Below are 22,835 nucleotides of genomic sequence, written 5' to 3' on the forward strand. Positions count from 1 at the left end.
GCCACAATTTTCTTAATAAAACACAAGTTCAAAATACACAAAATTATCCTACTGTGATAAACTGATAATAAGTTCCAACTTTTAACACACAAAATTAAGTCATCAGCCTTAAGAAACACAGGCCCATGGTAATGACATTTCAGGCCATATTGATGAGAAAACCTGTGTATACATATGTATCCAATATGGCGGAGCCCGTTTTCATGATATTAATAAAACACAATTTTAAAATACAGTAAAATATTCACATGTGATGATTCCCAACACAAGAAATTACGTCTTCCTATACTTCAGCCTTAAGAAACACAGGCCCAGAGTAATGACAATCCACGCCACGGTGATCAGGAACCCGCTGTACACGGAGGTATCCAAGATGGTGGAGCCCTTTTCCATGATGTAAACAGTAAAATATTCACATGTGATAATTCCCAACTAACTGCGCAAGGAATTACGTCTTCCTATACTTCAGCCTTAAGAAACACAGGCCCAGAGTAATGACGATCCACGCCACGGTGATCAGGAACCCGCTGTACACGGAGGTATCCAAGATGGTGGCGCCCTTTTCCATGATGTAAACAGTAAAATATTCACATGTGATGATGCCCAACTAACTGCGCAAGAAATTACGTCTTCCTATACTTCAGCCTTAAGAAACACAGGCCCAGAGTAATGACAATCCATGCCACGGTGATCAGAAACCCACTGTACACGGAGGTATCCAAGATGGTGGCGCCCTTTTCCATGATGTCTCGGAGGGACTTCGATGGGATGGTAAATGGGAGGCACAGGGCGATGTATTGGAGGTACTTTTCCATGCCTTCCAAGGGCCAGACGATTCCTGTGATGAAACATTCTCAATTAGTATAAGATGATTGGAAACGATATTCAAAAATTTGCCATTAAATTCTGAAATAAAAAGATTTAGTACCAGGGGCCCCGTTTCTCAAAAGCTTGTAACTTTTGTAATACAAGCGGATGTCACATTTTGACAGCTTTGGTAAGAAAGGGACTTCCACTTGTATTACAAGTTACAAGCTTTTGAGAAACGGGCCCCAGGAGTGAAAGACAAATAAGTATTAAAGTGTCATTCAATAGAACTTGCTAACTATGTAAACAAACCGCCATACTAAAATTGACACTGAATGTCAATTTACTAGTAACTTTTGTTTACATACCAAGGTAGTTAGCAAGTTGCTAACTATGTAAACAAACCGCCATACTAAAATTGACACTGAATGTCAATTTACTAGTAACTTTTGTTTACATACCAAGGTAGTTAGCAAGTTCTATTGAATGACACTTTAGGTACCTACATACTTTCAGGATAATTATGTGGTGGCTTGGCGAAGACTGTCTATCAGGTAAAACCATCTACATGTTCTTTCGTCGCTTCTAAATCTTCCGTTTGTAAACATACTCCACTTACAGAAAGTCGGTAGAGCAGAAGGAGTGGAGCTCTTCCTTTCTGACTGTGTCAGAGCGAAGTTATACATATGTACTTATAGGTAAAAATACGAGTGTTCTTGCCACATGACAAGAAAGTCATCCCCACATTGATTTTATGTCTCAATTTCATTTAAATTGTGATACTCCTTACCTCAATCAAGTACAAGTAGTACAATCGATATTCAAGCATTATTTCTGTAGCCTAAAAAACTTACCACACAGCAATATCATGGGGTAGAAGCTGCCAGTGGCGATGAAGAAGGACATGGTGTAGCTGGATCAGCAGACAGAGAGCAGGAACCCGTAGCACATCCCACAGAGGCCTTGGAGGAACAGCAGGCAGCCACAGGCGAACAGGGAACCTCTGGTGGGGAGCCCATAGCCCACGTAGCCGAGCAGCATCATCTCTATGGCCTAAAAAACTTACCACACAGCAATATCATGGGGTAGAAGCTGCCAGTGGCGATGAAGAAGGACATGGTGTAGCTGGATCAGCAGACAGAGAGCAGGAACCCGTAGCACATCCCACAGAGGCCTTGGAGGAACAGCAGGCAGCCACAGGCGAACAGGGAACCTCTGGTGGGGAGCCCATAGCCCACGTAGCCGAGCAGCATCATCTCTATGGCCTAAAAAACTTACCACACAGCAATATCATGGGGTAGAAGCTGCCAGTGGCGATGAAGAAGGACATGGTGTAGCTGGAACAGCAGACAGAGAGCAGGAACCCGTAGCACATCCCACAGAGGCCTTGGAGGAACAGCAGGCAGCCACAGGCGAACAGGGAACCTCTGGTGGGGAGCCCATAGCCCACGTAGCCGAGCAGCATCATCTCTATGGCCTAAAAAACTTACCACACAGCAATATCATGGGGTAGAAGCTCCCAGTGGCGATGAAGAAGGACATGGTGTAGCTGGAACAGCAGACAGAGAGCAGGAACCCGTAGCACATCCCACAGAGGCCTTGGAGGAACAGCAGGCAGCCACAGGCGAACAGGGAACCTCTGGTGGGGAGCCCATAGCCCACGTAGCCGAGCAGCATCATCTCTATGGCCTAAAAAACTTACCACACAGCAATATCATGGGGTAGAAGCTCCCAGTGGCGATGAAGAAGGACATGGTGTAGCTGGAACAGCAGACAGAGAGCAGGAACCCGTAGCACATCCCACAGAGGCCTTGGAGGAACAGCAGGCAGCCACAGGCGAACAGGGAACCTCTGGTGGGGAGCCCATAGCCCACGTAGCCAAGCAGCATCATCTCTATGGTCTGGAAGAAAAATATATTAGTTTTAGAAGTGGGGTCGGAACATTCGAGATTCATGAACGCCGTGTACTTATGGCTAAGATTAATTCGCTAGTTTTTATAACCTAAACCCGACGTTCTATAGATTTATGCCTCCTGTAGAGTACGACATTTCGAACAAGAGCAATTTAGTTTTACCACGAGGTCCTCCACAAATGAATAATAAATGCTCGGTGACCGAATCCAGCAATAACGATAATAAGGGGGACTAACTAGATGGTCTGCAAACTGTATTCAGCTCTCCTTCTAATTTCTATCATGGGAAGAGATATGGGATGCTTTTAAAAACTAAGATGAGACAAATGACGGGAGTAAAATCTATTCCATTAAACTACAATTTGTTAATTAATAAAATTGTCATGATAGACAGATAGATCATGTTTTAGTTTATAAAAATGAAGGATTAAATTTGGGTTATTTTTTTCATATAGGTAGTTGTTTCGGATGTTGATATAAAAATACCTGTACTAAAATAACGGTGGCCTGTATCCCGATATGCACATGCAGCATCTCCTTGGGCTGCACTCCTGCGACTGCGCTCCGCTCCCACACGCCCTCTAAACGGTCCCCGATCATCAGGGTTGACGTTACCACGGCCGCCAGGAAGAAGATTATTCTGGAAAACAGCATTCAACATTTATGTGTACGGTCTTCTTCTTCTTCCTCGCGTTGTCCCGGCCTTTTGGCCACGGCTCATGGGAGCCTGGGGTCCGCTTGGCAACTAATCCCAGTAATTGGCGTGGGCACTAGTTTTTACGAAAGCGACTGCCATCTGACCTTCCAACCCAGAGGGTAAACTATTGGGATTAGTCCGGTTTCCTCACGATGTTTTCCTTCACCGAAAAGCGACTGGTAAATATCAAATGATATTTCGTACATAAGTTCCGAAAAACTCATTGGTACGAGCCGGGGTTCGAACCCGCGACCTCCGGATTGCAAGTCGCACGCTCTTACCGCTAGGCCACCAGCGCTTCTAAATTTATGTGTACGGTCATTCTCAAAAAATATGTCTGTAGTAAGTATTATTGCCGCGACCCATACAAAATGTACGAGAGTAGTGGCAATTAGATCCAACCGCAGACATATTCTGAGAATTTTCCCATACACATGTTTTTGATTGTTTCCTCAGGTGGTCTTTGACCCTAGAGAATTTTGAGAAAATTGCAATCACCTAAAATCTTGACATTGCATAAATTTTAAAAATTATTATTAGAGTTTATACAAATTCTTAACAATGCTTTTCGTGTCAAAGAGCTGATTTCACTAGTAGATATCTAAAATTATTCGTTTTTGTATTTGCCAATTCGGGACTTTTTATCGTTCGAGCGGTCTTACAAGCATGGCTCTACATGCATACAGCATATTTTCTCCAATCGTGCAATCAAGCTGGTCTGATGATATGAACGAAGATGGTCATTAGGAGCTTTGTAATAAAATGTGATGAAATGAAAATGAAATGAAAATGAAATGAAATGAAAAAATGAAATGTAAATTCGGTTGACATCCTAGGCTGTCGTAATATTAGACATTCTGGGCACTATATTCTGAACAATTTATTATACTCACGTGATCATAACGCCCGGTGCCATGTAAGCCACGAACTGCCCGTTCATCCTTCCGTAGATCGGCTCGTTGAAGTGCACTGGAATCTATTTAATACATGTCTCACGTAGGTACCATTATTTTACGAAATAAAAATGGACAACCATTTAAAATTAATATCACTTAATCAGAAATTTTCCAAACGCAACTTTACGCGATTATTAGACCGTGACTGCCTGTTAATGCCATGTTGGTTTTTGAATTGATGGTAAACTTAGACCCCCTGACTTGGTGATTTTAATGTCGGGCCAATTTCTTTCGCTTTTGCTTATTTTAGACCCCAAGACAGGAGGTCTTGTGGTCTAAAATAAGCAGATCATGTGCTAGAGAAGGGAATTACTTATCTGTATGTTGGGAGACACATTCTATATGGAGGATTTAGGAGTTACAGGGCTTAAGGAGTGTGTTTTTAGTTATAGTTCAGTTACTTTGGTAATTTACTTCTAAGTTAGTAGTTACACGCTAAGGGTATATGATGGTCTCTCGTATCTTTAAAACATAAAGACAGTAAGTATCAGATAGGTATATAAAAAATATGAATATGGCTGAAATCAAAAATGTATTCTAGTTTCGTTACCTTAGTGAAGTATAGGTACATGTGATACGATACAGGGTGCTTGCTGAAACTTTACATAAATAAATATAAACAATATATAATTATATGCATACATGAATTTTGAAATTTCTGGGTAGCTGCATTTTTCAGTCATGATAGAAAATGTAACAGCCAATCGCAAGCATGTGATTGGTTGAGACTAGATATTTAAATGAGTTGTGAGGTTATATACAAATATATACATACAATTTGCTATTGTCGGGATACGAACCTGCACCAGTCGTTCGGGTCTACCACAGGCCGTCATCGTCCGTTTCGTGAAACCTTCGTAAGCCTTGTGGAACTTTAGTTTCAAGAAATTGGAGATTTGGTGATCTGGGAAATGAGAAATAAACCTAATTATTTCTGTAAATGTACCAATAGTTTAAAAAGCCCTGATAAAGATAAAAAGATTTATTCGTGCCGACATCAAACCATGTACGAACAAGTACAACAGTGCATCAGGAATGGACCCAATTCTGCATAATGTTAGCTATAAAACCAGCGCTTACGGCCACTTTTCTTAATAAGTTTTTGTTTCATACTCTGAATCCAAATCAAAATTGCTAAGAAACCCTTGTTTCAATAAGTTGATAAACTTACTGGTCATATCAAGCCACACGCCGACTGTACTCTCGTCCACGATATCATCAGGCACATCACCCTCACGGAACCGTTCGCCCAGAGCCTCACTGAAGTTCCGCGGAATGTACACGGCTCCGTACAGCTTGCCGTTTGTTACTTCTGCTTTGGCATCTTCTATTGTATCGAATGGTATCTGAAATGTTATTTCAACTATAAGAGCTCTCAAAGGCGGATTCGCTTGTTTTTGTCTAGGATTTTCTTGATTTATCAGACCTAGTTCACTGTTACTAACATACTTTTAGTCATACCAGGCTACCAACACTCGATTGTAAAAGTTGTGTAGGTATGCGAGAGTTAGAGTGATATGAAATTTAATTACTATACATAATAATCTACATTTTAAAAAGGTTAAAAATTACCTCATAAACTTTGTATTTGGCCATTTCTTCAATTAACCAACAACTTAGCATATATTGCGAGCAAGTGTCATTGTCGTATCGTACGATTGGCTGTAGGCTGCTATTTTGGCAAATACTGAGACCATCTGGAAATACAACACATTATACTCTTTACTGCACACCTCACGCAGTTTCAAATTACATGAACATTAACATAAACTAAAATAATAAATAAAACAAAAATAAAACATATATTTAAAATGCATTTAAAGGTTTTAACTGATTTTTACACACTTTTTTTAATTATTTATTTTATGGAAAAAATATCAGTAAAGCGCGGTAAAGCGCAGTATAGCTTTCGATTGTGTTAACCATATTATTTAAAAATACAGTACATAGTAGTTAATTGATCTGAATTTCCTGAACGTTTATCCCGATGTAGTTAATTTCAGAACTGATATTCAAACTGCCAAAGTATGTCTGTTTTAATGGTGAAATATTTAGTATTAATAGGAATTGCACAAGGTAGTAATCTAGGATCAACAGTGTTCCTTCAATGTGTATTAATAGGGACTTACATGGTGATAACCGTGCTTCGTCGTTGACTACGGCGACGTGCAGGTCACGCGGGTCGTGTCCTATAGCCGAGAAGAACGCCGCTACTTGGATAATAGGGAATAGAACCGAGAATATCAGCCCGCTGAAAATGTAAAGTGTGTTTTAGAATATTTTGTAGAAGTACCTATTTTTTCTTTTTGATGTTCAAATACTCTGGCCGGAGCTGACAATAACTTTTTCTGTAAGAAACAAGAAGAACTAAAAAAGATAACTGACATACCATTTGGTTTCAGCTTTAAACTGATCGTTACGGCACACGTTTGACAGCAAGCAATAACATCAAAAATCTCAAAAAGTATCAAATGCTTATTGAAGTAAGGATTTTCAATATGATGATGAGAAATTTAGCAGAGAATTTAGCTTCAGGTTGATATCCTAGAAGGCTAATTTAATGTAATTAATGAAATACACAATCACAATTGGGAAAGAGAAACGAAATATCTCACCCAGGATGCCTGGAGAATTGCTGGAGGCTCTTGATGAAGACGGCCTTGTACCGCCCCCGCGACTTACCGCTACAGTCTTTGGCATTCTCTTTTTTGGTTAATACCTGAAATTGAACAAAATAAACCAATAACCGTGGGCTATAGTTTATCATTCTATTTTATTAATTGGAGAAGAGCTGTGGTCAACCGAGAAACTCTTACAGCCTTTACTGTCTGTTTTAAATTAAAAGTTAGAGTCTGTCCAGGTAAAAAAGTGCGTTTCGAATGTTTTTAAACAATCTACTCTTACATTATTGTTCATTATACGCTTTAGTACACTTCTGGATGTATATGAGTTATATGACTATGCTGTGACACAACAATGGAGTTGATTTTCCGCTCTTCTGTCAGTCCACTTACTGGATAGGTCTGTCCCATTAGCACACCAATGAATTCCAACTACTCGTTGAATTCCTGCGAACCACCTTCATATAGTTAGTTAACACTAATTCCAAATTCGACTTAAGGCAATATATATTCCGTATTCCATACTACATACAAGTGATACAAGGATAATTAATGAGCAAAAGATTTGCCCCTTATTTTCGGTAGAAAAATAAAATACCTTCAAGCATCATTTAAGCGTATAATTAACAATACCTAATTAAACTTATTTTCGGTAGAAAAATAAAATACCTGGGATAATATACTATAATGGGACCGACCTATTCAATAAGTGGACCGACAGAAGAGCGGAAAATCGACTCCGTTGTTGTGCCATAGCAGTCATTTACATCCAGAAGTGGACTAAAATAGGCTGATATTGACGATGAAATATATATATTTTTTAATTTATTTAGGAAACAAACAGTCACATACAAATATGTTTAAACGTGTAGATATACAATAAGACCTATAGTTCCATTAAGTATAAAATAATGATATTGGTAATAAGTAGAAACAGGGCAAGTTCGGTTATGCCTATTAATAGGAAGATACACAAAAGTAACAATTGGATACACAACTTATAAAGTACCTAAGTATCGATCATGCTTACAAACATACATACATTTCATAAGACTGCAAAACAATGACGTTTTTTTTTATTGTGTGAACTTACGTCAGTGCTGCTGGTGACTACACTAAAGTCTTCCCGGGAATCAAACTGCCCCCGGCTCTCCACGGCGTTCACCACGCTGTCCGGGATCACGTCTGGGGACGTGGTCAGAGCTGAAATAATTATAATTATTGTTAAGTATTAGGCCTTCTCTCAGCATAGGACATGAAGTATAAAGTAACGTAATAAAACTACTTGCTATGACATCAGTTCCTAGGAAATGTCTTTAGACTATGTAGGGACACATTGTAACAGGAATGCTGACAACGCATTCTCGATGCGTCATGCGTCGTTTTGTGTCATAACTATTGCAGAACAGTAAATCTTCTGATCCTGGAGTCTATACTCGTATAATATACAACTACAATACCTACTCTTATAAAGAAAACAAGTACAACTCTGGTACGGTTAAGTTGGTAGAATAAGCTAACTCTAGAAAGAGTTGACTCGTTACTCTATTTTAATATAACAAAAAACCTTCTGCAACCATTCTTTGAAATGAACTCCCAGTCGAAATTTTCTGGATTATAAAGTCATATAATGCCCATGGAGTTCCAAGCATCTACAAGCCTAGTAACCGCTTACCCCCCCCTCTCTTTAGCCCCTTTCTACCCTTCGGGTGTAGGCCTCCTTCATTTTACGCCACTCGTCACGGTTCTGTGCAACCTGGAGCCACCTCATCCCCGCAGTCCTTTTGATGTCATCGTCCCAACGCATATTGGTTCTACTTTGAGGACGCCCTTCCCCCCATGGTCGCCACTCGAGTAGTCGTTTACTCCACGAATCGGTCTTTCGTGCTATAAGAGCAGCTTACCATCACAACAGATGTAGGGTATTAATTGGTACATACTGCTCGAAACTAGATAACACCCTGTGTATGAAACGCGGAATATAGACACGAAAAGACGAATTGGTACTTACTCGATCTTCTGGGAGACAGCTCATGGTGCCTCATGGCAAGCTGCAGGAACGCTTCTTCCAGGTTATTGCAGTCTAACTTGCGCATGAGTTCTTCTGGGGATTCTTCTGCTAGTAACTGTCCATCTCTGAGTAGACCGATCTGTTGGAATGAATGAATAGATAAATTAAGAAAACAATTATTGAACATAACTACTTACAATTTTTTAAATAAAAGGAAATTGGAAAATTCACGGCTTCGGAACTCTCAGTTTTGGGACATCCGTTTACCGCACTACTAACTCAGCTGCCGAAACTTACCCGATTGGAGCGAATATTTCCGTCATATATTTAGGTACTCATATACTTTAATCTGGTAAGTATATATTTGCCTGTATACTTAAGCAAAAAAGCTTAAAATTTTGTCTGTAATTAAACAATATCTGCCTATTGTTATTGCTAATGAATGTCTAGTATAGTTATGGTGATCCTAAATACCTAGATAATAAAATGAAATTTGCTCTAGAAATAGGTATATGTACCATCATGGAAATCTTGGTTCAGAAATAACGTAATTATAAACAACAACAAGTATAAAGATGATCGCGTGCTGATATAATTGATCATTGACGTGGCCACCTATAGATCTTAGATATTAATCAGTCAGTATAACAAAAGACACGGTGAAGTAACTTGCAATTAAATTCAGATAATATCGTAGAGGTCGGAAATAATGATCTTCTTCCTCGCGTTATCCCGGCATTTGCCACGGCTCATGGGAGCCTGGGGGTCCGCTTGACAACTAATCCTAATTACGAAAGCGACTGCCATCTGACCTTCCAACCCAGAGGGGAAACTAGACCTTATTGGGATTAGTCCGGTTTCCTCACGATGTTTTCCTTCACCGAAAAGCAACTGGTAAAATATCAAATGATATTTCGTACATGTTCCGAAAAACTCATTGGTACGAGCCGGGGTTTGAACCCGCGACCTCCGGATTGAAAGTCGCACGCTCTTACCGCTAGGCCACCAGCGGTTATGGGTCCAAAATAATGATAGTTCATTAAAATATATTCAATAAACTAAAACCTGGTAACTACCCTCAGACAGAGATGAGTGATGACGAAACGAGGAAGAAGAAGAGATAACAGGACATTCACGTAATTTACAAATCGAATTCAAATCGAATCGAAATTCGAATTTCGAAATATTTTCATCCGTTACGAGGATCCTTCGGTGAGCTTTCAGTGCTTCCTTTCGAGAATCCCATTACGGAAACTCTTAACTCTAAACGTGTAGATTGAAACCGGCCAAAATTACGTTTCTTTAAAGTAAAGTTATTAATATTTTATGCATGATTTATTAGCTTAAGTTTTTTTAATATATACTTACAAGCTACATGATGCTCTCCATGACGCCAAAGACAGACAGATGGAGGCAATGATTTATAACTCAAGATAGGTTATAGGCGTTCCAAAATTGAAGCGCGTACCTAAGTGACATTTTGAACAGTCGTCTTCGTCCTTCCTCGTCAGTAAAAAACATCCTCACTCTGTATAGTATTTACCTATAGTTTTACAGCAGCTCGGAAATAAACTTTGATCTCCTTCCCTTGCATGTTCTAAGATAATTTGCATTATTCTAAGACAACCTTGACATAGACGTATTGTTGCAAGCGTTTGCGCAGTCTCAGATTGATTGGTCAACTCTTTAGAAAGTATTGTTGTATTTGTTTAGGTAATGTTCGATCAGAATCTTGCAAAGATCTAACAATGTGATCAAGCCACTGTACCTAATTTTACGCATTTGTTTTTCCTCAAGTTTTTTTTACAGAAGTGTGCCAATAAAAACCATTATATCTATCAGTGGTATCATGGTCGCATTTTTATCACTTGTCATGTCATGCGTCACATTCGCACTTACACATTTGTTAGAACGTGACAGGCATGATGACAGATGATAAAAAAAACCGGCCAAGTGCGAGTCGGACTCGCGCACGGAGGGTTCCGCACCATCAACAAAAAATAGAGCAAAACAAGCAAAAAAACAAGCAAAAAAACGGTCACCCATCCAAGTACTGACCCCGCCCGACGTTGCTTAACTTCGGTCAAAAATCACGTTTGTTGTATGGGAGCCCACTTAAATCTTTATTTTAGTCTGTTTTTAGTACCTATTTGTTGTTATAGCGGCAACAGAAATACATCATCTGTGAAAATTTCAACTGTCTAGCTATCACGGTTCGTGAGATACAGCCTGGTGACAGACGGACGGACAGCGGAGTCTTAGTAATAGGGTCCCGTTTTTACCCTTTGGGTACGGAACCCTAAAAACGACCATCTTAGCCCTATTGGTTATCCAATTCTTGAACGGTATAAAATTACTAGTGTGTTAATTGTTCTTTCTTTCTTTTCTGTTATGAAAATACACATGGTTTGATAGTTTGCAGACCTATATGGAATTTATTTCATAAAGACGACTTGACAAGTTGACAGATCAATTATCAAATTGAATGAAACCACTTACTTATTCCATTAATAATAATAAAACAGATAAATATCCAATTATCCACTGAATTATATGACTGAGCGGTGCACTTAATTTGATAATTAATGTTAATTAATGTTAATTAGTGTTAATGCTAATTTATGGCATAAAAGTAACCCATTTGAGTGCAATTATGCACGGGAATAGCGTCCTTATTCATCCCATTTAGAGCAACTATTCATTTTGTGTATGTACTCTTAGTTAGTTTTAAGGTTATGTCTTTCTTCTTTTTCTCTTTCTTCTTCTTCTTATTGCATTAGCCATACATATATTTGTTACTTTCCATCAGAGAAGAGCCCTTATCTTTCTTCTGCAATAAGGACGTTTCTATCGAAATTTCTATTCAAATTTCAGATAGTAACGCCCTTATTGCACTTGAAACATAAGGACCCTTCTGTGAATAAAGCCAGATTTAAATTGGTAATTACCTTGTGTGCTTGTTTGGTTTCGTCGATGTAGTGCGTGGTGATGATGACCGTGGTTCCTCCTCTCGCCAGTTCGGACAAAAACTCCCATATTCTGCAATGAGACAAATGAATTATGAAAATCAAGATCCCGGAAAAAATGTAACACTAAGAAAGTTAAAATATAAAAAAATACTTCGGGATTACAACGGGTCACTTCCGTAACTTTGATTGAATTTGGCTCGACATGTTATCTTATCCGCCTAGAGAGAGTCGCGGGGATGGTGGCTTTAAATGAATCGGAACATGTCAAGCTTAATTTGACCAAAACTGTTTTAAAAGTTAAGTACGTTCTAGAGACACAATAAATACGAGTTGCTATCCGATCACGATACATACTACAAAAATTATATACAGGATGCATGAGGGAAACTTCTAACGGGATAAGTTCTAACATGGCGTAGGTATGAAAAAGTCAAAGGTCTCGGAGACAAGAGTAATAATCTCTTACATTGTAGGTAATAATTATGAAATTATGGAAGAACGTGAACCGAGCTAATTTACTGCAATCAATCATTGTACACGTGCATCCATCACAATCACAGAAATTTTCCAATATCCATTTGAAGTTATTAAGAAACATGCCTCAAGGGCCCATTTTAGATTTAAGCTAGTTATTAAATCAGCTGCTGCATTTGTCATCCGAACGTCACGTGTCTGGTCGTTATCATTATCACACTCATGGTACCGTGGTGCCGCATTCGGAAACAGCATCAGTGTGATAACCGCTTAATTTTTCGGAACCCACTTATATGCATTTTTTTTAAATTATATTGACAGTATTCGATGTCCACGCGCAGTCGGCACCGATAAGTTAAGCGTTAAACGTCAGTTTTGACTATTGAGGTGTTTTCAACACAGTTTTGTAGCAGTATTTGTAAAAATCATACTCTAGCAAGACTTACCGTGATGATTTTTCAAGGTCACTTACGATATCTTAGACATTACAATTAGTTAATTGTGATTCTAAGCGAGTAATTAAAAGCAAGCTCGTCGCGTGTAGGATTCGCTTGGCTTGGTTCTTCTTGTATAGTCAGATACAAAATAACGTTTACTGGTGAAGAAAACATTCGTAAAAAAATGTAAATAATAGAAAACCTAGGGAAAGTAGCATACCTACACGCCTTTGGTGACTAATACCAATCTAAGAACCATCGTTGATACATTCTTAGGACATGAAATTGTCTCAGATCCCTTAGCGTAGTAATGGGCTGGCTAAGATCCAAAAGTATGACTTCGATAATCCGAGCCACCAGAATGTGTATCCGTGGGACACGGCACAAATTCAAACCCATCCAACATTTCTTCGGTCTCAATGACGGTGCAGCCCTACCTAACCCAGGCGCTAGCGCTATGTTTTTGTTGTTGCTCATTCTGTTTTTTTATAATTTTATATCCGATCAAAAACATTACATGTAAAAAGGTGCAAGTCTCGCAACGCTTTTACTACAAAAAAGTTTTGAGATGTAATGTGAAACCAAGTCGGTTATTTTAATCAGTGCCAGGGGGTGTTAAAACCGTATCAATAAGATATCTTTAATTTGTAATACATATAATGACTTGGCAATCGCACATAATGCTTTACTCGTACCGTACTCGTTACATGTAATGTTTTTGATCGGATCTCATCTCATCTCTTTTTATAAGAATAAGAATAAGAATAAGAATAAGAATAATATTTATTAAAAGAAAAACCTTATTAATAATACATAATGTCCAGTGGCCCCCACACTAGGCTATGCCTGTCACGTGGTGGCCGGAATCGAAATTCGTAAAGTGAAGGTAAAGAACCAAGGACTAATCTAATAGAAGGTAATGAAAGTAATAGTTACAGGAATTAAGCAATTCAAAGAATAAGGAAAAAAAAAGGAAAGAAAAAATTGTGTCTGTGTGCGCGTGTGTGTGTGTGTGTGTGTGTGTGTGTGTGTGTGTGTGTGTGTGTGTGCGTGTAAGGCTACAAAGATAGTTAGCATGTAAGTTAGGTGATGACCTTCAACAGCATCTCAGTTTGATTGTAGTTAAGACTTTTTAACCAGTGCTTAATTACGAATTTTGCTTCAAGAGGGGACTTTTCAGATATGTTGCAGGACTTTGCCACTGTATTGTAAATAAACGGATGCAGGAAGTTAGGAAGACGCCTCGCGAAAGCGGTTTTTATGATGGGAGTAGGAATTTTAAAGATTCGATTACGGATTAGGGTAAGATATTCTGCCGAATTTATAGTTTTTTGATGCATGTGAGTTGCAACTCGTAAGATCAATAATTGCCTCACACTAAGAACATCCGCGTCTTTATAAAGGGTAATCGTCGGAAACCATCGAGGCTTTCCAAGCATGACCTTGAGCACAAACCTTTGGGCCCTTTCGAGAAGCAGTAGTGCAGAGCTAGTGGAACCACCCCACACGCCAATGCAGTATGATAGGACGGATTCGCATATTGAAGTGTATACAAGCTTAAGCAACTCCCTCGTAGCAGAATTTCGTAGTAGTTTCATAATGAATACTACCTTTCTGACTCTAGCAGACAGCACTTCGATGTGCTTTTTGAAATTAAGATTTTCATCAAGCGTAATACCCAGGTACTTTATGGTGGTACAATTACTAATCACATCGAAAACTCTACATGAGTGAATAGCTGGGTCGTCCTCCGCACTGCCACAAGAAAGCTTGAGATCTGGCCGTGAGCTGGGGGCAGAAGAGGCCGTTTTATGAAAGCATAAGTATTTTGTTTTTGAAATATTAAGTGAGAGCAGGTTGTCAGCGAGCCACTTTGTAATCACAGTCAAACCTGACTCCGCTACTGCAAAGCAACGTGCCCATGAGACATCGTGAAACAGCAGAGCAGTGTCGTCTGCATAGCAGATAATTTCTGCCTGACTGATGGGAAGAGAGATTAAGTCATTGAGGTAGATCAGAAATAGGGTGGGACCGAGGATGCTTCCCTGCGGTACACCGAAAGTTATCGGGGCTGAGTCACTGACTAAAGTGCCAAGTCTTACACATTGCTTCCGGTTTGTAAGGTAGCTTTTAAACCAGTTCCATGCGATACCGCGAATACCTAACAGTTCAAGCTTCCTAAGCAATATCGGGATTGAGACAGTGTCAAATGCCTTGGCCAAGTCTAGGAAGATTCCCACGCAGGATTCTCCTCTGTCAAGATAGGAAGAGACAAGGTTAACCAGTAAGGTGGCGGCTTGCTCAGAAGATCTCTTTTTCCGAAAGCCATATTGACTTTGGGAGAGTAGGTGTTCTGATTCAAGGAAATTGACTAGTTGAATATTAATAATCTTTTCCAGCATTTTAGACAGACTACTGAGAAGAGAAATAGGGCGATAATTCCCGGGGCAGCTCTTGTCACCTCCTTTTTGTAGGCAGTCTTTCTTTTCGGGTACTCATACCCATACTATGTATACACATATCATAACTAAACATATCTTCATTCATACTCACATCGTACATCATAGTGTACCTTTACTTTACCTACTATTTGTAGGAACTGCAACAGTAACTTTGTAATATCATATATTTATATGGGATTACAAACTTACTTATGCAGTTCTTAGATCTTTAAAACGTGACTGATATTGCAATATTTTTAGGTTTTCCCTTTATGTGGCCATTAAACTCTAACTCTGTACCAAATTTCAGCTCTCTGAGTTTATGGGAAGTACTAGTTCTATTCTGATGATCATGAGTGTACCGGTCGATGAGAGATGTGGGAGAATTAAAAATGCAGCGTTCATGCAGATAGGTAGTGCAAGACTCTTTATTCAAGTAAACAACTATGCTTGATGATTTTTAGGACCCGTAACGCCATCTATTAGAAGTAATGAGTATTATTACATAAGATTGATACGTTCAATGGTTCACATGCAAAATTAGGACTTTAAAATTATTGTGATTACATAGTAGATGGCGTAAACATCAAATCGTATATGAATTAACTTGAACATACTCCCCCGGAAAGGACGGAGTCCTTTACACAAGGTAAAACACATAATTTAGTTACAGATCTTTGCAAAACGCCAGAAATTGTACGTATTTCGTAAGTCCGAGTTAAGCCATCAGGGCCTGGATGTTTCCCTACAATACGACCCATCAGCCAGTATTTAGATCGAAGATACATCACCATCAATTGCGGACCGCCATGTAGAGTGCTGCTGTGTGCTTCTGCTAGAAGAAGAGGTAACAGAGCATTGTCTTTCGTGATTATAATGGGGTGCTTCTGTTGGGCTTCTAAATCAGCATGGCGTAGTCGGCCGCCTACTCTCAACACACCCTTTGGATCTAAAAAGGGGGCGAGTGACAACAATCGACTTTTTCTTTTCAGCTGTCTCTTACTCTTTAAATCTTCAATTTCTTCTTGAAATTCGATTTCCTGGGATCGTCTTAAGCAAATGGTAAGTGCTTCATCTCTCTCTTCAGTCGTCAGGTAAGTTGGTAAGTGGTCTTTATTTTCTCTCTTTCTTTTCAGGTGCAGCATCCATCTACGACAGTATGCGATTATTCTAACCAGTTTCCCGAGCGACGAGTATTTAGTTATCAAGGTAAGTATTAAATCCTCTTCATTTTCTTTAGTTGTAGTAACTAATGTTTTTATAACCTTTCTGCATTCTAAGTCTGTTTCAGGTACTGCGGTTCCCGGCAGTTCTATGGCTGGCTCCTTGAGAAACGCCGGTCCATTCCACCAGAGTGTATTTGTCAACAGCTTTCTAGGCATCACTCCTCGTGAAGCTGGGTCCGCTGGATTGTGTTTAGTATTGACATAATACCACCCGTTTATCTCATTCATCTTCTTTATTTCAGTAACTCGGTTTTTAACAAAAGGAGTCCATCGACCTGGGTCGCCTTTTATCCATGACAGTACCACTTGTGAATCTGACCAGGCAAATACTTGATGTTTTTGAACTTTTAATATGCTTACAACATGTTTCAGAAGTCTGCACAGCAGAACAGCAGCGCACATCTCCAATCTGGGCATGGATATTTGCTTTAAAGGCGCTGTTTTCGTTTTAGCCGTGAGTAGAGATACTTGTACTTGCCCGTCTGTTTCGATGACTCGGACGTATATTACGGCTGCGTACGCACTCATCGAGGCGTCAGAGAATCCATGAACCTCAATCGAGCTTCTGTCTGCGTTGGTATGTATCCAACGATTTATCTTTACTTCTGTCAATGCAGGAATCTCTTTTCTAAACTTCAGCCACTCTTCCTTCACGTCATCTGCGAGTTCTTCGTCCCAACCAACACCTAATTGCCATAATTTCTGCATGAATGTTTTAGCGATTACTACCGCAGGCGCCAGCCAACCCATTGGATCAAATAATGAAGCTATATCGGCTAAAACATTCCTCTTCGTGACAGGTTGTTCAGGTGAGTCTTTCAAATTATTAGTTATTTGTAATTTGTCTTCTTTAGTGTTCCAAATGATACCCAAAGTCTTAATACTGTCTCTTCCATCTACTTCTCTTTGGGCCTTTGGTGATCGTTTTACAGGTTCAATCTCTTGCATGAATGCTTCACTATTTGAACTCCACTTTTGAAGCTCAAACCCACCCTTTTTGAGGATTGCTGTGATTTCTTTCTGATTTATTTTAGCTTGATCTTCTGTCTCATGCCCCGACAGGACGTCGTCCATGTAGAAATCCTCTAGTATTATACGCTGTGCTTCAGGATACTCTTGACCCTCACCTATCGCAACTTGACGTAAGGTTTTGATGGCCAAGTAGGGAGCGCAAGAGGTCCCGAAGGTGACGGTAAGTAGTTTGTAATCTTCTATCGGTTTTTGAGCATCAGTTCTCCAAACAATTCTTTGATAATTTGTATCTTCTTCATTAACTTCAATCTGCCGATACATTTTAATGATATCCGCGACATATGCGATTTTGTGTGTTCTCCATCTCAGCAGTATGTCGCGTAAATCTTCTTGCAGAGTAGGGCCTACGAGTAATGCATCGTTTAAGGTAACCCCGTTAGTTCCAGCACATGAAGCATGAAATACAACTCTAACTCTTGTAGTTTGTTTGTCGTCTCTTACAACAGCATGATGTGGTAGGTATACGCAATTCTCGGTTAGTTCTTTATCATCTACTTTCTTCATGTGTTGCAGATCTAGGTACTCTTGTAAGACGTCGTTGTAATCTTGTTTCAATTTTGGATTCTTATCTAATCTTCTTTCTAGCGACATCCATCTCTTCACTGCTATCTCTCGTGAGTCACGTGGTAGCACAGGTGGTTCTTCTCTAAATGGCAACCTGACCACGTAACGACCATCTTCTTTTCTTTTGTGTGTCTTCTCATAAATGTCTTCTGCCTTCTTTTCGTCTGAGGTTAGTGTATTGCTTTCTTCTTCTATGGTTTCTAACTCCCAGAACTTCTTCAGCATGTTGTTAAGATCAACATTAAGATGCATGCTGACGATGTTTTTTATGGCAGTGTGCTCTGTCCTCACATTTCCGCAAATAATCCACCCCAGGTGACTGTCTTGTGCTATAGGTGTTCCTAAGGGGCCATTGATCACTCCAGGTTTAATAACTTCGCTCCAAACTTCGACTCCTAAAAGCAAGTCGATGTGACCTGGAGTGTGACATGTTGGATCTGCGAGGCACAACTTCTCGACATGTTTCCAGTTTTCTATCTTCACTTCATTCTCCGGCATAATGTCGGTGACGTGTCGTACAACATAAGTAGTTGCCTTCATCTTCATCTTAAGCTCGATTCTTGATGAGAACTCTATTTCCGTTACATACTTGAGTGTAGTCTTCATTTTCTCAACTCCCGTGACATGCCCACTGACTGAAGTACGTCGTAAGCGAAGCCTTTGTGCTGCGGCCTCAGTTATAAAAGACTCTTGTGAACATGGGTCCAACAGCGCTCTCATCAAGTGTTTTTCTCCGTTTTCAGCATATACTTGCACTAATGCAGTTGGCATCAGCCGCGCGCGACTCCCCGTAGTGAGGTGAGATATAATACTCTTTTTATTTTTATCTTCTTTTTCTTCCTTGGTATCTTCTTTATCCTCTAAAAGCTGCGCTGATGCCTCCGGAACCGGCGCAGAGGTCTGAGACTGCGGGCTCCACGTGCTGTGCAACAGAGAGTGGTGTTTTCTCCCACATCGGCGGCAAGAAGATCGATGTTTGCAGAACTTGACTGAATGCCCCGGTACCAGGCAATTAAAACAAAGCCGCCAGCCTTGCACATATTCCACTCTCTTATCTACTTCAAGCTTCGTAAACTCCTTACAAGTGTATAATAGGTGGTCTTGGTTACAAAAAATGCATTTCTGTTCGCTCTTATTTACATGAAAACTTCTTTTATTTACAGGTGCACTCGACGGCGGAGCTTGTATCATTTCCAAAACACGAAATCTTTTTTCCAGGAACTTGTCTAACATGTTTAGTGTTGGTAATTCACTAATCTCTAGGGACCCGAGCTCGAGTTCCCATTCTTTGTGTGATTCGGAGTCTAACTTATTGACAATTAAATGAATTACCAGTGTATCCCATGTATCTACTTGTATATCTTGATTTTTCAATTTATTCATACATTCACTTGTGGTGTCTAACAAATCTCGTAACCCTTTTGATGTTCCCGTAGTTAATTTTCGTTGATTCACTAATCGTGCCAAAATTGTGTTTACAATAATTCGTTTGTTGTTGTATCTTTTTAATAAAATATTCCATGCCATGTCGTAATTACTCTCGCTGATAGGTATATGCTTAAGTAATTGTTCCGCCTCACCTGATAAACCACTTTTCAAATAATGCATTTTTTGCACTTTATTGAGTGTGGTTTTATTGTGTATTAGCGATGTGTACATATCGTGAAACGAAGTCCATTCGTGATAACTGCCCGAGTACTGTGGAATATTAATTTTAGGCAGCCGGACTTCATCACTAACACTAGTGGCAGTTGGAGGGTTATGTGAACTCGATGTACTTTCTCCGCTCCGTGAACTTAACTTCAATAACAAGTCCATCATATCTGACCGTAACTCGATGTATTGTTCTTCGACTTCCATAAAATAATCTTTTGTGAAATATTCATACTTTCCTCGTTCATGTTTAGGTACCAATTTCAACATTTCCATGTGATTGCTGTGAAACTGATTCCAATATTCGGTCAATATTTCCATTCGTAACTGTACATAACCACTAGTCAGTCTTTGTTTCGGCGATTTCTTGTAATTTGAAATAGTTTTCGTCAACAACGCGTACACGTTTTCTTGTTCCTTAATATAGTCTTCCATAATGAAGATATACGCACACCAACGTTTGTATACACTTATCAAGTCTATTTATCACTTATTATACAGTTTTTTCACTTTAATTTCTTCTTAAATCCATTTAAATTCGTTAAAACGTAAACAACATTTGAGGTTAATTTCGATGTCACACTAATATAGTTCTTATATCCGTTCGGTAAGGACCACTTTTGTACCGGTCGATGAGAGATGTGGGAGAATTAAAAATGCAGCGTTCATGCAGATAGGTAGTGCAAGACTCTTTATTCAAGTAAACAACTATGCTTGATGATTTTTAGGACCCGTAACGCCATCTATTAGAAGTAATGAGTATTATTACATAAGATTGATACGTTCAATGGTTCACATGCAAAATTAGGACTTTAAAATTATTGTGATTACATAGTAGATGGCGTAAACATCAAATCGTATATGAATTAACTTGAACAATGAGTGTGTGAGTCAGTGTCATAAATGCGAAACTTTGCTTTCGCTTAACTTCGGAACTAAATGATCTACAGACTTGAAATTTTGGATTTTAAGTATGTGATTATAGCTTACTGGATGACGAAAATTTCTGCGTTCTGGTCTTATCCAGAGGTTCTCAAATAGGGGCCTGAAAATGCGGCGAAATGGTTCCAGTAAAGGATGGTACGGCAGTGTTTGCTTCGCGCTCGACTTGGCGGGGGCACTGCCGTGCCCCCAGATTTTTGATAATTAAACGTGATTATACTAAAATTAAACAAAGTGTTATTTTTAATATTTTATTAACGACAATGTTTTTCAAATTATAAAAAATATATGGATTGAAACTATGTATTATGGAGGTATACACTCATGGACAAATATAGAGGAATGCATGAAATTATCTTCATTAATCCATGGGTCTGCAAACGTTTGAGAAACGAGCCAACTGCAGCAGAAATCATCTAGTTTTAGGAATATCGAAAGAGCCGCATATAAATATAAGTTGGTCTAAAAACCTCAAGTGTTATCTCGAGCTCTTTGGGTGAACTGAAGAGCCAATATCGTACATCCAAAAAGCCGCATGTGGCCCGCGAGACGCGTTTGCCGACCCCGATCGTAATCCATTACCGAGCAGAATATTGTACAGACAATTTAGAACACTTCTTTTGCTGTCCACTATACGCAGCCACAAAGTCTCGGCCATTGTGCGCAAGCGTGTTTAGCAACTTTAATTAAACATTAGCATCGCAACCGCGACGAACCTCACTTGTACACGATGCTTTATCATTTTTAGGGTTCCGTACCAGAAGGGCGCCAAGGAGAACCGAAGAATGATTATTCTAGCATTTAATTAAGTTGTCCGATGGTTCCGGGACTAATGGTGTACAGGAAACATATAAAATAATCAAGAAATTTGCAACATTTCGGCGAATAGGTACTAAGATATTGGCCCAGCAATGTCCGACGGTGCATCCAAATAGCCATTGCCAAACGGCGGCCTTGGTCAATGTGTTGGCAACGAGTCATTGCAGGTGTCCCCAGGTATTTCAGCTAATTGCCTTTTATAGGACGCAATATAAAACGACACACAATATGATTGCAACGTCATTGGTGACGCATTGCGTTAGTTTTATCTACTTGGCTCACGAGACATTTTATTTGCAATAAACGCGAAAAGCTTTTTGCAATCATATAAAAAACATGTCATTACGTATGTCGAAGTAATACAGGCTACAGACTTTTGTTTAATTCTTTATAGAGACTCACTTGATGAACATTAAGTATTGAAAAGGCCATAAAAGGGTTCAAAATATGTAGCATATTCACTCTTGTTTGCGCCGTTAGAGATTCAGATGACGTAAGTAGCTTAGTACTAAAAAAAGGAAGAACTAAGGAAATATTTAACTAACAAGATTATTTTGTTTTTGTTTAAGGCCCTTGTTTTGACATTGACAATCAATTATGATCCATACATGAAGGTTTGTTTAAACATACAAGCTTAACACATTAACTGCCAGCGACTCGCTAGGGGAGTTCACTGTTCGTAGGCGCTTTTCGCTACATACGGTTTTTCCCGTGTTATCGGCTACGCTCGTAGCGCGTAGCTCGCGCTGGCACTGAATGTGTTAAGTGGGACAGGGACAGGGCTGTATACATAATTGTATGTTGATCAGAAAAGGATCAAGAAGAATAAATAGGTAAAAGTACCTAATACAAATTAAAGGAATTAAACGATTAGCCAATGTTTATCCTTTAAATGCCAAAACTCTTCACTGCGTCATAATAATAAATAATAAATATTATAGGACATTTTTACACAAATTGACTAAGCCCCACAGTAAGCTCAAGAAGGCTTGTGTTGTGGGTACTCAGACAACGATAGATATAATATACAAATACTTAAATACAAAGAAAACAACCATGACTCAGGAACAAAAGCTGTACTCATCACACAAATAAATGCCCTTACTGAGATTCGAACCCAGGACCGCGGCTTCACAGGCAGGGTCACTACCCACTAGGCCAGACCGGTCGTCAATAATTAAAGCAATAATGCAATTTATTTATGGGTAAATTTATACCTTGCTAGCTCCTGCCAATCGTGTTAGCGTGTGCGTAGATTTTTTAGATATAACAT

At 39.3% G+C, this 22,835-nt stretch overlaps 1 protein-coding gene across 2 annotated transcripts in view; it reads right to left on the reverse strand.

Moving 5' to 3' along the window:
* Nucleotides 1–586: 586 nt before the first annotated feature.
* The window catches only part of LOC134657442 (ABC transporter G family member 20-like), a 30,329-nt gene continuing 8,080 nt past the window's right edge, over nucleotides 587–22,835 (reverse strand). For both annotated transcript variants that reach the window (XM_063512996.1, XM_063512997.1), the window contains exons 4-15: nucleotides 11,954–12,044; nucleotides 9,006–9,144; nucleotides 8,088–8,197; nucleotides 6,989–7,092; nucleotides 6,503–6,624; nucleotides 5,946–6,070; nucleotides 5,545–5,719; nucleotides 5,174–5,277; nucleotides 4,311–4,393; nucleotides 3,207–3,360; nucleotides 2,298–2,496; nucleotides 587–838 (exon numbers count right to left, since the gene is read on the reverse strand). In XM_063512996.1, the coding sequence (XP_063369066.1) occupies nucleotides 624–838; nucleotides 2,298–2,496; nucleotides 3,207–3,360; nucleotides 4,311–4,393; nucleotides 5,174–5,277; nucleotides 5,545–5,719; nucleotides 5,946–6,070; nucleotides 6,503–6,624; nucleotides 6,989–7,092; nucleotides 8,088–8,197; nucleotides 9,006–9,144; nucleotides 11,954–12,044 (1,621 nt within the window). In that variant the 3' untranslated portion in view covers nucleotides 587–623. The remainder of the gene's footprint in view (nucleotides 839–2,297; nucleotides 2,497–3,206; nucleotides 3,361–4,310; nucleotides 4,394–5,173; nucleotides 5,278–5,544; nucleotides 5,720–5,945; nucleotides 6,071–6,502; nucleotides 6,625–6,988; nucleotides 7,093–8,087; nucleotides 8,198–9,005; nucleotides 9,145–11,953; nucleotides 12,045–22,835) is intronic.

The sequence above is a fragment of the Cydia amplana genome, chromosome 20 (assembly GCF_948474715.1).
Source record: "Cydia amplana chromosome 20, ilCydAmpl1.1, whole genome shotgun sequence".
Taxonomy (NCBI): Eukaryota; Metazoa; Arthropoda; class Insecta; order Lepidoptera; family Tortricidae; genus Cydia; species Cydia amplana.